The sequence below is a fragment of the Hippocampus comes genome, unplaced genomic scaffold, assembly GCF_001891065.2.
Source record: "Hippocampus comes isolate QL1 unplaced genomic scaffold, H_comes_QL1_v1.1 scaffold178, whole genome shotgun sequence".
NCBI lineage: Eukaryota > Metazoa > Chordata > Actinopteri > Syngnathiformes > Syngnathidae > Hippocampus > Hippocampus comes.
This window is the reverse complement of record NW_017807733.1, coordinates 103329-124964: the sequence shown is the minus strand read 5'-3', so window position 1 is coordinate 124964 and position 21636 is coordinate 103329. Positions and strand designations below refer to the sequence as shown.

Below are 21636 nucleotides of genomic sequence, written 5' to 3'. Positions count from 1 at the left end.
AATTGAACGGTGTTTGTTTTCTTTTCTTCTTTCTTCTTTCTACCCATTATCTTGCTGCTGTAGACTGTAAATTTCCCCAGTGTGGGACAAATAAAGGATATCTAATTACAATATTAATCATAGTACCATGTTTAGATTAGTTGGGTTGCATAGAACATATTATTGGAGAGAACATTTTTGACTTGACTTCCCCTTAAAAAAAAAAAAAAAAATCGATCTTGAAGATCAAACCCGAAATGAATAGATTAATTAAAAAAATATATAATAATAACATTTGGCCGTTTTTTGCTCATTTGAAATAATGTCCTGTTTTTGAATAAAGGAGTGGAAATTACATTTTTTTTTCAGCCATTCATCGACAAAAATCCACAGATTAATCAATTATTAAAATAATAATCAGCTGGACCCTTAAATTAGAGTGTAAAAAAAACATGAAAGGTGACCATTTTTTTTCTGCTGAGACAGCAGATCTGTGGTGGGGCGCAAACGCTCGTGGATCTTGATTTTCATGCAAGCACAAAACTCATTGCATTTGCTTCCCCATTTGACAGACCCCTCTGCGCAGAGCCGGACTAGCCGGTGCAGCGATGGAGTGAGCCGAGTGACAATTATGTGGCGGAAAATCGATTTAAATGTACACCTGCTCAGACCACGCCAAGCCACTGGTGCAGAGGTGACCGTTGGCCAAATCGAGGCACAGACAGAAAGATACTGAACTCTGCGGACATGTTTAAGGCGCCAGCAGCTATCACGGTTCACATTGTCTCGAGCATGGCTGGAGCAGTGGCAATGCTTGACTTCACTCACGCAGAGATTGCTGCAATTATGCATCATCCTCCTCCGCAAAGAGATGTTTCCATTGAGACTGTTTGTTGTGCCAGATGTGACTCCCGCTGCGCGGGATTTATGAAAATGGAGCCCATTTTGGTTTTCAGTGCCTTTGACTTATATGAGGACTACATAACATGATGAGAAAGTTCTCCAGAAAACAATTACAAATGGTTTGCATTTTTTTCTTGCCACTGAATTTCTCATCTTTAACTAGAGATACACTTTTTAGTGGGACGCACCATCTATGTGCACGACTGGTTAAACACGAATGGCTGATCTTGTTGAAAGCATGTCACAGATATGTTCTTAAGAGATCTGGGTGGGGTGCGAAAGTGTGCACAATTTATTACCCTTTAAGAGTGAGCGGCCCCTCACCCAATTTTGTGTGAGCATACCTTGAGGTCAGAAACCTCAGTGTAGCACAGCTCGGAACGAGTGTGATCAGACAGCTGAACGTTCCAGAAACAGGGCAACTGGTGGACCAAAATCGGGTTCTGCTTTATGAATGCATTGAAGATGTCCTGAAAGCACAAGTCGTTATTACGTTTGTTGACCTTCAAATTATTGGACTCAATTCAAGAGTAAATTCCTCCCCCCCAATGAACAACAGAGGTTTTCCTCACCTGATCAGCCAGAGATGTACTGAGCATGCTCATTAACTCTCTCTCTGCTGTCAGGCGCCACATCTGCTCCCATCCAATTTGTCGGAGTCGCTCCAGGTAGAGGAGAATTACACCTAGTTTTGCATATGAAGCAAGAGAAAATATGATCATTTTAGGACTCACTGGACAACTGTGTCTTGCACCGAGCTCTGCAAAAGTCAGGTTGTTGAAGGTCACCTGTGAGTGGGCAACACTGTAGCGCAGGGGTCTCAATTTTGTAGACCGGGGGCCATTTGTGGCCCGCAGTATGAGATTTTATGGCCCCCACCATTTTGCTGTGTCGTTGCACTGGGCATTATGTGTGTGTGCGCGCATGTGTGTTTATTTATTTATTTTTTGAATCACTCATGGGTTACCATAGCTCAGGCTCATGACATCTTTTGAGACAACGCAATTCTCAAGTGACAGCAAGTAGAGTCCCAGTCATGTTGTTTTTCAAAACTCGCCATAAAAAGAAAAGGTTGGCGACGAGAACAACCAGTTTCAAGACAAAGAGGGGATGGAAAGTGGCGAACTGACAAATTTGCGGTGCTCAAAAAATTCAGTCATTGCTCAGCCACACACAAAGAGGCGAATGGAAAATACCAGGAAGATGAGAGAGACAACCGGGTGAGGCAATCTTGTTCAGGACCTGAAGAGCCATAAATATTCTTAATGGCTATTAATAACGATTGCAAAGATTAGATTAATTGTACTTTTTTTGAATAAATGAACCCATTTTTTGCATAATACTTGGTGCAGACCAGACTCTCTCTGCAGCGGCCCCCACACAAATTGAGTTAGCGACCCCTACAGTAGATTCTAGGTGCAACAGGTGCAGTAGCAAACTGTTAGCTTATGTCAGAATCCTACCTGTATTGAAGCCCCGGCCAAGTGCAGGCCATGGTTTGTGATTTTTCCACAGGTTTCCAAGGTACCAATCACTCTGGTTCTCCACAAGACCAATGACCTGTTTATCTGCGAACACATAAACCAGGTCAAAATGTGTTTTGGTTGCATGGGATTAGAGGCAAAGCCTCTGTTACCCATGTGGAGATTTAGTTTGTGTTCATTCATAAAACTCCAAAGCAGACAGTGACATTAAGTGTGACAGCATCTTTGTTTGCTCATCGGTTTCTTATTGAATGTATAACCTTGATAAATACACTGGTGTAAACGTAAACCTGATGATTATTTTATTAACTTGTCTGCTTAGGCAGAACTTAATACAAGACGCTGCCGTAGAAATGAGAATAAAACGATGACTGAGGGGGCCTAAATGCCATCATCACTCTCTATAAACTCTTTCCCTTTGAGGATCTTTCAGTTCTTAACAGTACATGGTGATCAGACACATTCAATTCTTCATGAATTGAGTGTAATTGGCGTTCCATGACACCTCTGTGTCTTGCACCGAGCTCTGCAAAAGTCTTGGACTGAAAGAAGCACTTTTTTCCACATTACAGGATGTGTGACTCACGCTTATAAATATAGCACACAAATCAGTTTTTCTTCCAGACTCCCGCAAGAGACAGAGAGACAGAACCGAACCAAACTGCAGCGCAAGGTTTATTTGACCTCTACCACACTTTCAGTCATTGGCGTCTTGTTCAGCAGATACAGTGCAATGTACATGTTTTTATTTTTTTGGGACAGTATGTAAAATACAAAATGCTTTACCTGTGAACTTTCTGAAAACACCCCAGAGCTCAGCAATATCAGTGGCAAAAGTGATGTCCGTATCCAGGACAATGACCTTTGACAGGTCATGTGGCAGGGCTTTGGTTAGAGTCAGCTTCATCAAGCCGTTAATACCTGAGTAATGAGTGTTTGGTATCCACGACACCTCGGACTGAAACACAACAATCAACGTTTGGTTGGTTAGGATTCACCCACAGCAAAAGCACTGAACTTGAGCATGTGTGATATCTGAAACGCCGACGGTTTGACTAATGCGAATGCAAAAGGGTCTGACGTGAACACACCGGTCCAAATTAATTTTCCAGCATTGAATTAGTCAGTGTGTATAAAGAATAAAAGTGCAAATATCAATGGCATCTGATTCCCTGAAAAAAAGGTTTAAGCCGATTAAGAACCAAAACAACGACATACCCTGCCTGACTTTCCAAGTTGCCTGGTCCAGAGAAAACATTGTCACAAAAAAATGACCGACTGATACTATGGCAACATACAGAGGTATGTCAATATTTTAATACTTAATCGGCTGAAATCTTTTTTCATGGAATCAGATGCCATTGATAATGGCCCTTAGAATCGAATGCCAGGAAGTTAATTTTGACCGGTATGTTCGTTTAAGGCTGAAAACCAAGTTGCGGTGGTTCTGTCAGAAATGGGACTAACCCCGTCTATTCAGAACATAATACAACTTTTTGTGACTATTTCACATTTGCTGTCTTTACGATGTACAACTGCATTGATGGCTATGACTGTGAAGTGTGAACTAACTTCACTAAAATTAAATTGCAGTTGCAGATTCATATTGTCGCTTCAAAGAATAAATCAACAACCAAATTCTTAAAATATTTACTTACCGACATTCAAACAAAAAACAAAATGAATTTTTGCTGGTTTGTTTATTTTAATAAAGATGGAGACCCCCCAAATGTAATAGTTCCACTGACCATTTTCATGTGAAGACATTTTGATGGATGATCTTAGAAACGAATAAAAACAAATAATGAGAGTGAAGAAGACCCGTTGCATGCCATATCACAAAAAGTGTTATGACAGTAAAGACTGATTGCTGTTAAGTGTCATGATGTGAGTGCGCGTTGTCCTAAAACCTCTATGATGAATAAAGTTCTTGTCAGCATACAGCTGTTGTCCCCGTATTACTGGACATCATAATCTGCTGGGGAAGAATCCCTTTGCACTGCTTCCATATTGTTCCATTGGGTTTTCTCACTGCCGCTAGCACGAATCTATTAAGGCTGGGGGCAATGGGTCCATCCAAAACTAGCAACATGAGGAGACCCTTGATTCATGCCGTTTTATCCAATTGAGCGTGTACCTATCGTGTTTTTTTTTTCTTGCGTCCTCACGACATTCTGTTTCTGCTGGGATAACAAAAATCTTTCAGGCTGAAACCAAAAAAATGCACTTTTGGGCCATTTTCAGTGACTGTGACTGAGAAATTCTGAAGTTGGGTTGTGGGCCCCCGCAACGGCGCAGCCGCCATTGGCCATCAGTCTGCTGATGATGATGAACCCTGAATATGCAAGGACAGTACACATGCTTCCCTTAACAGCAGGCATGCTTCAGTAAATTATGGTTGAGCACAGGCATGTGCATGCAACATTGACTGATGTATAAAATAAAATAATTTACTCAGTATTACAGATGGGACAATAGTTGCTGTGCACAGAAGTATACACCCTTATGTACCAAAGTTTTTCGCTTTTGCAATGGGGTTTAAGCCATGGTTTTCCGGTTTTATGGATTACTCTCGCTCGGGTTCTGGTCGGTGCAACGCCGTACAAAATGACAGCAAGATTATTGAAGATGTATCTTTCAAACAGAGTCATCTAGGCCATTGCTAAAGTTCAATATATCCTGATAGCCCAATGTGTGTATCTGTCGATGTTAGTTCATGAGACCCTCTTGATCCTGGATAGCAAGGGAGACTGCAGTCCTGCTTTCCCCTCCCGTGGTTTTGCACTCAAAAAAAGTCTGACAGCCTGTATCCTGATAAAGAGGATTTTGCACTTATCCTTGTGGAAGAAATGAACAAACATCTTGCTGAGGTACAGAAAGTAAATCAGTCGCTCCTTGAAAATGTATAAAAGGCATGTTTTGTTTCATTGAACCTCGCCCTATGTGCATAGCAATTGAATGTGCACATTCTGTTGTGCCCCTGCTGCACACATTTCAGCCACGTTTGAACTCCTTTGACCAGGGGTGCCCAAACATTTTGGACCGAATATCGACTTTTCAACCAACCAACCTCCTGCGATCGACCCGTTACCGCGCACGCGTACGCACATACACACGCACGCCATGATGAGCAACAGCCTGACACAGAGGCATGCGACGCACTTTTGCAGCCTGTTAACTATTATAGCTCACACGTACCGTTTTAAAGTGCTTCCTCGGCCCTCTAGATTCCTATTCTTTGCCCGTGCCCTCGGTGAATTGTACACGAAACAAACTCTGAATGAGAATACTGTAATGATACCGATAAAAGATATAGTGCAACAGCTCTGATCACAAGCTGCAATTGCAGACTGCTGAGCGCTAACAACTTCCGATGACGCAGTTCAAGTGCCACCGTAGGTTGAAGATTTACCTGCTTTATTTTATTTTATTTTTTAAATACTTTTTGTAAAAATGAGACTGATAGGATGATTAGGGTGCAGTGTACATCAACACACACAAAAAAATATGACTAACATGCACAAAGACACACAAGTGATTGTTTTTTTCTCCTCTACACCCCTCGCGATCGACTTGGGACCAGTCAGCGATCTACCGGTCGATCCCGCATAATGTAATGGGCACCCCTCCCTTTGACCATGCAATTGCTCATGCCAGGAGAGCGGTAGTGCAGGCATGCTCAACTGACGTAGTCCAACTGTTTTGCTTCAATTGTTAAACGCTTACACAAACATTCATGTGATAAGAGACAGTTTACCATTCAAGAGAATGTTGTTTAAACAACAGTTACCTTGAGACAAATTACAGTATTTTTCGCACTATAAGGCACACCCAAAAGCATTCGATTATCTCAAAAGCCGAAAGTGCACCCTATAATCCGATGCGCCTTATATATGGATGTCAGAGATTTTCTCGGACAAAGTTAAAGAAATGACTCGGCACACAGGAAAATTGTCTTCAATATCAGCGGGAGGGGATCTCTGAGAGCGAACGACGGTAGTTGCTCCGATGATCACACTCTCGGCTCCCTCTCCGCCGGTTCGAACTTTTATTGCAAAATACAAGAAAGACACTGCCCCCGAGATTTGCATACCGCGCCCCCCGGTCCGGCCCCTCGGTAGTGATCTGATCTACCCGAATACACAAGTCACAGACTTTGCTGATGACAAATGTCCACCTGGGCGCGACAGCTGTTCCCAAACTGTCTTTTGGTATTCAACAACTCTTTGTTCCCAATTTGTTTATTCCCACTCTGTGATTGAATCTCGCCTTCTTCCATCTGTTCACCCCCCCTTGCTTTGACGTGATTACTCAAGAAAAGGCCCTCCGCCCAAACGGCCGACACCTCTGCGCTGAGTATGTCCAGACATGCCATAATTAACCGAAACTTTAAACATGATACAATTTTGTTCATAGATTTCTCTATCATTGGATCAATATTCTGGTTTCTCGGACGTAGTATTTTAAATGTTCTGTTAAGCCCTTTGTTACAGCTGCAGCGGTTGTGAAAGCTCGATATAAATAAAGCTGTATTGTGTTTCCTTTAGCTATTTAATGCAACTTATAATGTGGTGTGCCCTTTAATATATGAAAATGTTTTTAAGCCATTAATTGAAGGTGTGCTTTATACTCCGAAGCACCTTCCAGTGCGGAAAATACGGTAGATTATTCAGTGCAGTACAAAATGCAGTTTGCTGACCTGCAAAAAAGAGACAATTGTGAGAGAGGAAAAAGATGCTTTTATGCACAAAACACACACACACTGAAATTGTACAGAACAAAGGCCCCAAAAACCAAGGACAAACAAAATATTTTCACATGGAAAACATTTATGGAAACACTCTATATTTGTGTCTACAAATCAGATGCGTTAATTAATTTTCTTGATTTAGTGTAAGTGGATCTGGATAAGCGCATCATCTGCAAATATAATCGCCTTGAATTCTTGGCTGATTTTCTTGAGTTTGATGAGTTAATGTAATGCCAGTGCAGGTCTAAGTCGCTGTCAGCACAAAGGCCTCATTATTTAGCATAAAGATTACCCTGGAAGTAGAATGTGATTTTGTGAATGAATCAAGATGAAATCACACACAAGCATGCACTCACTCACTCACTCGCTGGCTCACTCATTCACTCACCCACGCATGCAGGCACGGAACCAAAGAAGGGAGAGAGAAGGGGCCATAACACAACCTTGGAGGATAAATATTTTTCATTTTTGTCTAATCCTTTTTCCGACACGTGTTCCAAAATAGGTTGCCCAAATGTCTTTTTAGTGCAAATTTGAATACATACTGGAGTTGAATAAAATAGCTCAGGAATACAAATAACAAAATATATGAATTTATTTGGGTATTTGAAATATTATATTTACTTGATATTTAATAGAAATTTTTGGAAGTGTATCAGTGCGCATGTGTATTCACCCAATATCATCCTCAAAGTCACCGAAAATACAAACAAACACACTGAAGAAAAATGATAAACTTAACTATCGGTCTTCACAACTCTTCAGCAGCTCACTGCCATCAACAACAAAGCAGTAGAAATACATTGGGGGAAAACTGGACAACAAATGAACTTTCGACCGGCACATCATGGACATTCAACGGGGTCACCAGACACAATAAGCCCTCTGCGAACTCAGAGAGCTTTGTGTTGCGCCACATCTCTTTTTGTTACTGTATTCAAGCATCATCCCACTGATGTTTCTATACTGATCCATCTATTTCTATAAAAATCTGTTTGTTTAAAAAAAACAAAAAAAACAATGTAAACTCACAGATATAAACCAACACTGCTGCAAATATCATTGGTCTGTCCGTAGAGCCAATCTCACTAAATTCTATAATGAAGCTGCCAGAAGTAATACAACTTCAATAATTCAAAACACGATTCACACACACACCATAAATACCTCACCCTCATGCCCTCGGGGCGCAGTTACAGGTCACTAGGGTGCAGGAGGGCTCTTTTTCAGAAAAGCCTTCTTCCCGCAGTCATAACTGCCACTGAGTTGTGTGTTATGTTCTGTTCATGTACCTGTATTGCTTGTGGGAGAGAATTAACAAGAAAGTCCCAGTTGAAATCTCATAAAAATGTGTAAATATTTCCTTTGCTTTGCATGACAGAGGAATTTTAGGCAAAGAAAATGACATGCCTTGATTTGACTGGGCTTGTTGTGATCCAGATTTCATGTTGATGTAACATTGCTAACACAATTGCAGTAACAATTCCTTAGTGCTCTTCCGGTTGATCCTCAGATGCACGTTTAGCAACGCACCTTTTGTTGCTGCTTTCTGCAAGCTCATGGTGACTGTTTGGAACTGTCTGGTCTGAAGTTAAGCTCCTCAGCAAAGCCCAAGAGCCCATTTCCCATCCTTGTGACCAGGGTTCTGAATGAACTTTTTGGATCACCAGTCAATGTGGCTGGTGACTCTCTAAAGTGGCAGGGGTAAAAATGACCACGAACAAAACAAAGGTAGGGTTGGGTGTCCTTTGGACTGGAATGATTCTGGTTCAGATTCTGGTTCCAAACGAACTTAAAGTTCATTTCTGTTGAAGTAGCTTGCAGCAACCAATCAGGCATCATTCCACGTCAAAAGCTTGAAAACATCATTGACGTTTGCTTCATTACCCACAGTAGCTGTCCCCCCCCAACTATATATATATATATATATATATATATATACAGTTTAAATGGAGACGCTAACGAGCTATTGTGGGATGAACTCATCTTGATTTATGTCCTATAGGTGAACTTGAACTGAATTTATTTCTATTAACTTTTCACTTTTATATTGGCTTTACTCTGAATTTGTCACAGACTTATTTTTAACCAGTATTAATATCAGATTTATGAAGGTGAATTATATATGAGTTATTCATTATTTACTTTCACTCAAGCTTTATTTTTGAAAACATCATGGAAATAAATTCTCACATGAAGGTAAATGTGTGTACACTGAGCTTCCACTGATGGGCTAACCTGCTATGTAGACAGACAAAAGCAGAGCAATTTGTCAACATACGTGCTGTGTGTGTAAATAGTAAATAAAAAACAAACAAAAAAAAAAAAAACCTTTGAATGATTGTTTTAAATTATGTACCGGTAATGATTTAGTTCAATGGTCCAAGCTTTCCATTGATTTCCTTTTCACAATGCAATAAAGATCAGAATCTGATTTATTTGCCAAGTGTGTAAAAACACACAAGGAATTTGTCTTCACGGTCACAACCTGTCCAACAAAAAAGAAATAACAATGACCAGCCGAGGGAGATAGATCGTTTTAGCGCCCCACTTTCTTCGATGAAAAACAAGAAAACACAGGAAAAAAACAAGGCCCAATCTATGTTCTTTCTAGGAGAGCATCGCTTAAACGTAATGAAAGACATGACAACCGAACTCTAAGACATCCACATGTAGAAGGTTGTGTAGGATGTTGTGACACCCAGGCACTCTGTCTCACAGCGCATCCATGTCAAGGCTAAGGCATCCGCAGCACACCTGGGCCATCACGAGGAGGTGGAGTGTGTGCTAAAGCCAACAAAGGTGGAGAAATGTCAGGCATGTGCTTGCATTGTGTGGAGTCGTGAATTGTGTGTGTTGATGTCCCAGCCAGCACGTGAAAGTAAACAGAAACATAGACCACAGGAGAATGGGAGAGGTGAAGGACAAGTGCCTGGCAGCATCACTTGCAGGAGAAAGTCCAGATAGCTGTTGTTTTAGGAACAGGCTAACAATAATTTCAGTCAACATTGAATCTTTGTTGGTGCAACTCAAAGTCCATAAATTAGCCAAATTGGCAATCAAATCCAACAATGTCTTGACATTGTGGACCAATTTCCACAGTGTCCAAAGATTGAGTTTACTCATCACCTGAGTCTGAGAGTTGACAGCTAGTCCAACACCATTCAGAAAGACCGGCAGCTTGTTCACCTCCAATAGGAGCTGCTCCCGTGACTTTTACAATAAATCGAGAAACTGCCAGCTCCAAACAACAGGATACCTTTTCTCAGAATTGCAATGGCATAGTTGTCTTCCCCACCCTCGATGGACAGAATAGACAGACACAGCATCTTCCATCTTTTCCGGGAATGCAAGGCGTATCCAGCTCTAACTGTCCACTCAGGGCAAGCCGTTTCTTCGCTACCATTTATAGTTGAGAAAATCTTGTCAATTGTGTCTAGAGACCAGCTGAGGAAATCCATGGTGACATTTTCGGAAGAAAAGACACAAGACGACACGAGACAAGGACAGCAGTGAAGATAAGGGAGGAGAGGAGCCGAAGCAGAAGCGTCTTCCTCCGTTGACAGCCAAGCAGAAAAAAAACCTCATCATTAAATCGCTGAATGCGCATATTTCCTGTTCAAATATATGGGCAGGAAGTGAATTGGAGCCCACGCACATGCATCGCCAACTCAGGCAAATAAGAGACATTTCTGTTTGTCTTTCTGTCACCAATAACTTTGTCACACACGTGCTGACGTTCAACTGTTTGTGTATAATATTTAAGAATGCGTGTGACATATTTCGTCACTCTTTATGGCCAGAAAAGTGACTCAAAGTGTACGTTGGAGCCCAGAATGTACTGAGCCGGTGCCAGCATGAGGCAACGCTGCGCTCCATTCGGGCAATGTGTCGAAGAAGCCCATCGATATACATAACCAGTAGAGCAGGGATCACCAACTCCGGTACTCGAGGGGCCCACCCTGCAAATTTTGGATGTGTCCCTCCTCCAACTAGTGTTGTTTTCGTCGACGATGACAAAATTATTTCGTTAACGCCCCTTTTTTTATGACGATAACGAGACGATGACAAGCTAAACGTGGTTCTTTGATGACTAAAATATGACGTGACGAACATGAGTTTTCGTTGACGAGACGAGACTGGAACTAAAATGACGAAAACTAGACTAAAACCTTATCGAGTATTTGTCGACCAAAACTAGATGAAAACCTTTTTTGAATTTTCGTTGACGAAAACTAGACTAAAACTATCACAGATAGGAAAGACTAAAATGCGACTAAAATGAAGACGCATTTTTGCCCCAAAGACTAAGACTAAATCTAAAATGGCTGCCAAAAACAACACTGCCTTATCTGCACTGTGGAGTTTTTATATGGTTGTCTTTTTAACTTTGATGCTCTTTAAACTTGGTGAAATCAATTTTCTGCAAGACCATTTTTCGTCTTTGAATCAGCGCAGCTCCTTTTGACAGCAGAGATTGTCTTTTGATCTGATAATTGTTGTGACTCATGCTTTAGTAACAGGGAGCAGGTGGCAAGGGCATTGTACAACTTTTGGGACTGACACAGTTATGCGTGTCTGGCATACTCTTACCTTGAGTTCTTCTGCATCGTAAAAGCTAACTTGCACAGAAGGGATCATCCAGGACTGAAACAGGGAGCTCAAAGTTTGGTTGGCCACAGCATCGGTGATAAAATGAAAGTGAAGAGGGTTTCTCCTGGAAAATTGAGGGAGGGAAAACTCAGCTCAGTCAATTGAAAACATCATGAAATTAATCACATTTCTAAAACAACAACAACAACAAACATTGCAGACAACAGTTTGGAAAGTTTAAACCAAATCAGCTTCAAAACATGGCCAAATGAGACAACCTTTATCTGATTCTGTCCACCAAACAAATCAGCACAACCTACAGGGGTCGCCACATCTGCGCACACCATTCAAAAGCAGAGATTTTGAAAGGCTACACTCCTTTTCTCATAAGCGTGTGATGACTTTCAATTTTTATAACTGCAGTGTAGTTTACAAAATGGTTGGCGCAACTTAGAAGAAAATAGCGTGGTCAATTTGATTTCATGTTCATAAAATATGATCCGGATGAAAATGGGTGGGTTGTGTCAGGAAGGGCTGTCATCGCACCAGCGACCCCTGACAGGGAAAGGCCAAAAGTCACTTTTATGCAAGATTGTGTAACATTGCGTCATGTCAATTTCAAATACCATGACTAAACTTGGAACCCAGCCTTAAGGAGTGACACACAATATCTTAAAATGTGAGAAACATGACTGCCATTGGTCAAAACATTTTTGCAGGTGTTGGGCGTGCAGCTTTTAAGTCATCCCTCAGTAACCATTTATCTACTAATAATCTTTGTGGATGACTTCAGAAGGCATCTATGCATGCCCTTTGAAGAATTTTGATTCCAACTTATTGGGGGCATAAAAAAAAAATTGGGGGCAATGAATCGCCCCGCGCCCTCTTGCAAGTGTGATTAACTTGAAATTTTAGACTCAAGTCCAGCTTGATACTTGAACATTTAAAATGGTTTTTTTTTGTTGTTGTCATTATAACTGCTATCTGTCAATCCATTATATTATCCCTAATGATTGCTAATGACACCCAACACTAATATTCTGAAATTAAATCAGATGACATAGCTCACCTGTGAAAGAGGACCGACTTGACAAGTGTGACCACATCTCTACTGGCTTTGTGTCCAGCACAAACACAGGCGACGTGTATTACCTGCAGAAACATGAAACTGTCGATGTCACAGAGTGCATACTCAGCATTTACAATTATTTGGATTCTCCCCCTGCAAATTGAAGGCATGCAAACACAAACTTGACACCAACACTGAATCATATTCGCGGTGAAAAGGTGATTCTCAAACCTCAATATAGAAAGGGAAATCTCTGATACTGGTCCGATTCAATTACTTGGATTTCAGCGTGCATTATACTCTACACTGCTGCTTGACCTACAGGAGATGTCCGTGTGAATTTGTCCACTGGTATAAATATCATATCACAATATCAGAAAACGTTTGCTGAAATATAATTTCAAAATATGTCTAATTACCAAGGTTAAATATTAACAAGAATATAATCACAACAGACGTGTCCTTTGTCAGTTTGTAATCCCTGGTTCCAGGTTAAAGCCCAGTCTGAGACTCCAGCAGTGATCCTGGCAACTTTACATAAGAGCTGCTGTCTCCAGGACATTCAGTCAGTCCCTTGATGTGAAACTTAGAATTTACTGTAGCTCGTCAAATATGTATGATATCAGTTCACTGGATATTTAGCAGCAACATCTATGAATAGTTGGAGCTCAGAGGCAGAAAAAAAGATCAAAGTGTGTGCGTGCATGCATGCGTGCATGCGTGCGTGCGTGTGTGTGTGTGTGTATATTTATCTTCCTGAATTTTAGTCACTGTCAATGCTACTCTGATTCTTTTTGTATATTATAGCGGATGAATGGAAAGTGTATGATGTGCATATTTTAAATTGGGAAATGCAATGAGGTATTTTGAACATTCCAATTTCTACCTGTACATAGTGCACAGTGATTTGTGATTGAATGTGCACATTTTTTATTGCTATATTTCACCATTTAACTCATTTAATGCCACAATGTACAAATCAGTTTGCAAAAACCCAATCAATTAGTGCCAAAATGTACAAATACGTTTTGGGTGTGTTTTATTCAAAATATATTCAAAAAGGAATTCGTGCATCTCCTCAATCCGTATTCATACTGTGGGAATGATTTCAGTATGATAAATGACCATTAGATGGCAGGAGTGACAGCAGCTCTTGGTCGCTCTCACAGTGTGAGTGGGTGTGGTATGGCGATCCTATGGCGATCCTACGTCGCAAGGTGACATGTGGAAGCAGTGTGGTCGTGAGAACATGGATAAATACCAGCAGCTACCTCAACTACAGCTTTTTCAAATAAAAAAAAAAAAGATGACGAAATGCATTGTCATTCTTGACAAACACGAGCACACACACACACACACACGCGCACACACACACACACACACACACACAGTTCCACGTTCATGAAAACTTCATGCATAGGGCACGCATCAGCACACTGTTTTTCTTGCAATAAACTGTTATTTTGCAGTCAAAGTGACCTTTTTGTGTTGTTTCTGTTGTTATTTAGTCGAAAAGCACTGTTTAGATAGTTGAGGTATCACAAATGCAAAGTGACAGTTCTACTTGAAATGCATCCTTTCACAAAAAGCTCTTTTCCTCAGAAGTTTCAAGAAACTTAACAATGTTCAACAGCTGTTGACACTTGAATCAGTCAACTAGTCACTCGACAATGTTGCATAATTTAATTGCATTACCAACAATGTTATGAAAATGTCACATTTGGAATAATGTCTCCAAACCAAAGATGTTTGACAAATGACACAAAGCACAGCCACCCAAGAAACAACCGATGTACAGCCAAGCCCTTTATGCTCGGAAAAGTAAATGATAGTTTATTTACCTCACACTTCTGGACGGCAGGCAATCTTGAACACTCAGAGTGGTTCTTCTTCTCTTCCACTGTGTTGTACCCGTCCTCTGGTCCAATGTCAGCAGAAGCACCCCATTGCAAGTTGCCATAATTTCTCTCAGCTGACTGGGTAGCAGTGCTCTGTGACTGGCTGAGCTGTAGTCTGATCTGTCTGTTTTCCTCTTCCACCTCTCGAACCCGTGACTCGAGGATGGCTCGTTCCAAGAACTGAGATGCCGGCATGTCCACCAAACAGGGAGGAAGGAACAGGGATCTACCATCTGTAAAAAGGGAAAGGGAAGATAAGGACTTTTCTTTATGTGATTAATGAGTTAAAGGCTAAGTGCCTTGGTTTTCACGGCAACCGCTGCAGTGTAGAAAACACAGAAATATGCAGGAATAACAACAGCATGACGCAAATGGTTTACCAGATGCAACTGCACAAGAATATGTTGTGAGGCAATATCGGACCTCATTCTGACACCTTATTTGTGCATGTTTAGGTGTGATTGATGAAAGAATCATCCCGTTACTTGATGCTATTATCGTTCAAATTACAATATAGTGCTGACTGCAATTTGCTAATGCAACTTTAATAGCTGCCAGTAATACTCGAGTGGAAATTCAGAGTCAACTGAATAGTCCCCTTAAAATTAATGAAAACTGAGCAGCTGTTGAGAAGTTGAGCTGAATACCATAGTGATGTCCTATTCTCAAATGTTTCATTCCCCTGAAACTATTTGCACATACTGCAATTTGTCTGTGAAAATTTGTACTCACACTCCAGGTTTCCAGACAGCAGATAGAGCCCGGTAAGGAGCACAATGGTAGTTAAAGACGCTACTAAAAACTTCAGGCGTCCACGGCACAGCAAGGTCATGATGTTATGGTGGCTGAGAGTGATAAGGGTCAGAGGTCAAGCGTAATGGGTGAGAGAGAAGAGCGTAGATGCCAACTCAGATGGATGCATCTTTTCATCTGGGAAGGAGAACAAGAAACATCATTTTTAAAACATATTAAACACAATAGAACAGGTGGCACATTTCTTATGCCCACAGGGTTTGACATTTATGGTGCCTCAATGGCTACAACGCCGATTTGTCAGGCCATACCCACCTTCAGAAACTGTCCCAGATAAGACCAGTCTCAAGTCCAAAACTGCATTTCTTTTTTTCAGACCGAAAGAGTTTATCACCAAAACAAACCGACAGAAAGAGGATATTGTGATGATGCAAGAAAAAAAATACATAAAGATGATAGTCGCACATAGCCTCATGTCACTAGTTTCAGCTAGCCCGATTGCTGCAAGTCTGAATAGATTTACACCAGCGGCAGCAGAACTAAGGCAAGGAAGAAGGGCAGCGATACAAAGTGCCACTTCATTGCCAGCAGTTGGGAGAAGTTCGGCGAGTCCATGGAAGCCGACTTTCGGAAGGCTTTGAGGGAATTCCGATCCACCATCCAACATCTCGGGAGGGGGAAGCAGTGCACCATTAACACTCTTTATGGTGGGGATGGGGCACTGCTGACTTCGACTTGGAACATTGTGAGTCGTTGGGCAGAATACTTTGAAGACCTCCTCAACTCCACCAACACGCCTTCCTTGGAGGAAACAAAGTTTGGGGACTCTGAGGTGGGCTCTCTTCTCTCTGGGATTGAAGTGACCCAAGTGGTTAAAAGGCTCCTCGGTGGCAGAGCATTGAGGGTGGATGAGATCTGTCCCGAGTCCCTCTAGGTCTAGGCTCTGGATGCTGTAGGGCTGTCCTGGTTGGCACACCTCTGCAACATCGCATGGTCATCGGGGAGAGTGCCTCCATATTGACAGACTGGGGTGGTGGTCCTTTTTAAGAAGGGGGACCAGACGGTGTGTTCCGATTACAGAGAGATCACACTCCTCATCCTATTCAGGGATGCTGGAGAGGAGGATCGGTCGGGAAATCGAGTCTCAGATTCAGGAGTGATACAGAGTTGGTGGGAACTACTTTTTCTTCAGCTTGGTTGCGTGTGTAATGTGCAAGCGCAGTGGCACGCCATGCTCAGTGTTTAAGTCACTCAGTCAGATCTGATGCCTGAGTGTATGTTGGAGTCGTGTGTGGAGCCATTTCAACAGCCATGATGCAGTTTGTGATGTTTTTGAAAAAAAACAAACAAATAATTTTGGCAAAACCTGTGAAACAACTCAAGCTAAAACACAACACATGGGGCGAACATGCAAACAATACACAGGAAGGCCCAGGCCGCAATCACACTCTGCACAATTTAGAGTACAGTAAATATTCCCATCTTTCTATGAAAAGGAATTTCCTTCACCCGGAATAAAAACCTATGCATTAACATTTTGACTATGATATTACATTTTACCGGAACTTACTTAAGCGGAAGTTCCACTATCCGTAACCCGGATGGAGACGGAAGGTCGCGGGAGCTTAAATACACGCAGCGCCCACCCGATGCAACGGAAGACACAACGGTGTCACGTAGCGAGGTGGTGGTGGACCCCAAAAAGCAGGCAGGAGGGAGGAGCAGGGTGTATTCGAAGAAGTGTATTTAAAACAAAGAAAACTAAATCCAAAACAAAGTCCAAAGTAACAAACAAAAACCATGACTTAAGATAAAACATAACACTGACCAAAACCTGACAAACAAACATGACAGCAAACAAACATGACAGTAGCACAAAGCAACAATGACCCGACAGTGAGTGGTCAGGCTGGGAGTCCTTTTATAGCTCCAATTACCAAATTACCAACAGGTGTGCAGCTACAGGGGGAAAAGCCCCACAGTGCCACCTGTTGGTCACAAACCGAAACGTGACAAACGGAAGACACGTGTTAACTTCGCCGTTTTCTATCATCGGATTCGAAACGACGACGTGTGACTTTTTATTGGCGTGCGTTTTACTGTAATTGCGAATGATTTTAACTTTATTTACTTACGTCCTGTAGATCGCGGCACTAGCTTAAAAAGCAGCGCCAACTCGACACAACAGGAGACATGACGGAAGAAACGTGTTCGCTTCGCCGTTTTCTATCATCGAATCCGAAATGACGACGTGTAAATGACTTTTTATTGGCGTGCGTTTTACTGTAATTGCGAAAGATTTTAACTTTATTCACTTACGTCCTGCAGACCATGGCATCGAAACGAAGAACAACCCAACAAAACAAAACAAAACAAAATAGACTCATTTTTTTTCCCAATGCGAAAAAAAAATCAACATTAAAATACTGTACGTAGTGTACTGTCTTGTGATTTTTTTAATACTCTACACCTGTACTGTATACTGTAAGGAAACCGGAGTACCCGGAGAAAACCCATTCAGGCCCGGTGAGAACATGCAAATTCCACACAGGGAGGCCGTTGCTGGAATTGAACAGTATATTTTTGCATTTTATTGCTTGTGTTGTTACATGTGCATTTTGTCAAATACGTAAATTCTCTTATAAGGAGAGATTGGACAGCGCAAACATGAGTCCGTACTAGAGAATATTTACTGTATTACATTAAGCGACCAGTTCAGGGGTTGTTCCATCTTTTTCCCCGACGGCTGGGATAGGCTCCAGCAATCACACACACACACACACACACACACACTGTATTTTCAACACCATAAGGCACACCTAAAAGCATCATGTATGATGGCAAAATTGCCCAGCTGATCAAGTCAGACACAGGTGATGACAACGTTGACAGATTTGTGGGAGAAGAATCATTAAAAAATAATTTGAGTGTATTGTCAATGGTTGAATAGAATCATGTTCGACTAACCTCACTGTTTTGCTTGCATTACCTTTTTTGTAGACCCTATTTCGCAACGCATTGTAAGACAGCTTCGTGGAGTGAAATGTCACCTGGCATAAAGAGTTGCACTGTGCTTCAAATTCGACATCGATTACGAGGTGATCCTGCTTGGTGTTTCTGTTTTATGACGTCACATCTCAAACAAACCACCTTTACGCGAGGCTGAGCAATTGCTAACATATTCGCCTAAATAACACTGAAACAAAAACTGACGTGACATCACACATGCACAGGGAGTGTGGGGGCAATGCAAATTTTCACTCTTCGCGTTGCCGGCTGGCCGCGAACCCCTGTCCAAAGTGGGGGTTAACAGATCTTCTGTTTTGCTCTTCGACACTTATTTTAAGTGATTGTCATTAACAAATGGAATATTGTTTGACCACAAAACCTTGCTGCTGAAAGGAAACATTGTCAACACTTGTTTAAAGCTTCTTTGTGTTCTCAGGAGGTTTGGATTGTTCATTAGGTCAAACGACGACTTTGCTTGGTCATCCTTGTACAGAGTTGGAGTACAACGTAACTTAATCTATCTACTGTATTCAAATTTTACTGTGCTTTCTCAAAACAAAACATTGTTAATCATCTTCATCTGTTAAATGTGAGTTTAGCAAGATTAAATTTTCTAGTGTGTTTGTGAACTACAATTACGAGGAAGACAATGGAACTGCTCAAATATTTTCTTCTCCAAGAGATTTTGAGAAACCTTTTCACGCTGTATGCAATCCATCTCATGTCTTTTGCATTGAAGAAAATACAGTCAACTTTACACGACAACAACGACAACCAATTTCTCTTGCCATTCACAGTGAAAGAAAGCGCTAACACTTTTAACACACTACTCTTCACCTGTACTGCCCACTGTGAGTGTTTGGGCACAGCATATATCACAACTAATTCAAACCTGGATGGTAAAAACAGTATAGCACACACATGGAAGACTAAAGTAAATACCAAATGGGGGAATCTTTCTATCAAGCAGAATAGTAGAAAAAAAAACATTCAGCTCTCATTTTATCCAAGAAAACGCCACCAGGTTGCAAGTGCAAGAAGTGACCTTTGTCCTTACCTGTGTGTATCCTGTCCAACACTTGGTATGACTCCAACACGGAGTTACTTATTTAATCATCCTTAGGGACAGAATCAAATAACGTGCCCCTGCTATTTAATGCTTATTTCCACAGTGTCTCGGACACAAACAATAAACTCCATAGGTCTTTTATTTTGCTCTCAGAAGACTTTTGTCCCACTTCTTCAACTTATGTCGCTGCCTCATGCTTTCATTTCCTTTCCTCTCCCGCACTCCTCCCACTGCTCCACCTCATGCACAAACATGCTATAAATCGCCTCCACCTCCAAGGGGAGGACTCTGATTTCAGCCCCCTCTCCTCCCTCTTGTTCTCATTTCAGCTCCTCTGACAAATAGGAGGAGATTGGTGGAAAAAGGAGGAACAACAGGGAGAAAGGATTGGTGTCACCTTGCATACTGTCAGCAGTACAAGAGGTTCACGTTGCGAGATTCGTTTACAGCTGCGGTATGCAACGTCGTGAAATGAAAGGAAAGGCTTCCAGTTTCGATCAGTTTGCAGGTGTTTATAACACATTTTTCCTTGTAGTATTCTTGCAAAGCCTCCCTCAGTCTCACATAGAGGAAAAAGAAACATTGGTCTTAACCCGACTTGAAATGTTATAGTAACACTAAAAGTAAATGCCCTTATTTATCTACCTTTGCCAAGTGTGTGTGTGCGTGTGTGTGTGTGTGTGTGTGTGTATGTGCAGTCAAACCTCGGTTTTCGACCATAATCTGTTCCAAAAGGCTGTTCGAAAACCGAATTGTTCGAAAACCGAAACCATGTTTCACATTAGAATCAATGTAAAAATTTTTTAATCCGTTCCAAGTCTAGAAAACAACTGTCACATTTGCGTGGTGGTGGTGGACCCCAAAAAGGAGGCAGGAGGGAGGAGCAGGGTAAACTTGACGAATTGTATTTAATAAAATACAGAGAAAACTAAATCCAAAACAAAGTGCTAACAACCAAAACGAATCCAACGTATCAAATAAAACCATGACTGATGCTCAAAAAACTAGAACAGAAACATGACCGGAACAAACATGACAGTAACAAACTAACGGCAACAAACAATGACCCGACAATGTGTGCTCGGGCTAGGAGTCCTTTTAAAGCACTAATTATATAACGACCAACAGGTGTGCAGCTGCAGGGAGAGCCCTACAGTGCCGAATCACGACGACAACTTTTGTAAAAGCATTTTTTTCAACTATTTTACACCATAAACTGTATACACGTGTAATAAGAGAGCAGGTAACAACAAACTACAAACATTTGTATGTTTTATTTTTACCAATTTTAACATAAACATTGACATTGTAACATAAAAATTGAACATCTCTCTGTCTCTCTCTCTCTCATCGTGACAATTGTAGATTGCATTCTTTTACACCTTGAATTCATAAACCCGAAAGTATCGGCTGTAACTATGGACGCGCTGTATGCAATCCTTCACTATGGTACAAGGTAACATCCCTCCATCCATTTTCTGAACCGCTTTTCCACACAAGTCAAGTCTCGTCCATATTAAAAGTTTGCTGGGGAAGACTGTGCACACACACACCAGTGGCGGATGCTGGTCTGTCAAATAGGGGAAGCTCAATTTTGGCCCACATAAAATGTGTCTATGTTTCCTTGTCTGAACTGGCTGCCTCCCAATGACGAATCACTTATTTTCCTCAACTTTTCGAACCATCCTCTGCTTGCTTTAAAATCAACTCTTCAGGAGCCATGCTAGGAATCTCCATACAATTGTCTTGTTTTGCCACAAATCATATCTTGGCTAAGACTGTCCCCTGCTAGTTGTTTCTCATTTATGAAAATAAGCAAACATTTCTCCACTTCCGCTAATATTTGTGGCCTTTGTTCACACACAATACATGAGATCCTTTAGCCACATCACTGACTGAATGATTGTCTTTCTTTTTAAGGATGCTGCTGATTTTGGCATGCCGAACTCCTGAGCCAACACAGACACATGCACACCTGATTCATATTTCACGATCAAATCTTTCTTAAATTTAATAGTTTTGCGTACTATTTTCCTCTTTTTTCAGCGGCTTTACTACTTCCACTTGCTTGCTTTGGTGCCATGCAGAAATAACAGTCCAATTTGCGTCGATCTCAACAAACACGTCTG

The 21636-nt window shown here is 41.4% G+C and overlaps 1 protein-coding gene across 2 annotated transcripts in view; it reads right to left on the bottom strand.

Annotated features, from left to right (window-relative positions):
- large2 (LARGE xylosyl- and glucuronyltransferase 2) overlaps positions 1–20131 on the bottom strand; it is a 35078-nt gene extending 14947 nt beyond the window's left edge. Inside the window, exons 1-9 of one of the 2 annotated variants that reach the window (XM_019858078.1) lie at positions 19496–20131; positions 15409–15606; positions 14620–14909; positions 12779–12861; positions 11710–11833; positions 3153–3324; positions 2346–2450; positions 1455–1567; positions 1227–1352 (exon numbers count right to left, since the gene is read on the bottom strand). In XM_019858078.1, the coding sequence (XP_019713637.1) occupies positions 1227–1352; positions 1455–1567; positions 2346–2450; positions 3153–3324; positions 11710–11833; positions 12779–12861; positions 14620–14909; positions 15409–15508 (1113 nt within the window). In that variant the 5' untranslated portion in view covers positions 15509–15606; positions 19496–20131. The remainder of the gene's footprint in view (positions 1–1226; positions 1353–1454; positions 1568–2345; positions 2451–3152; positions 3325–11709; positions 11834–12778; positions 12862–14619; positions 14910–15408; positions 15607–19495) is intronic. The other variant, XM_019858077.1, reaches the window with a different exon arrangement.
- Between the last annotated feature and the right edge of the window lie 1505 nt (positions 20132–21636).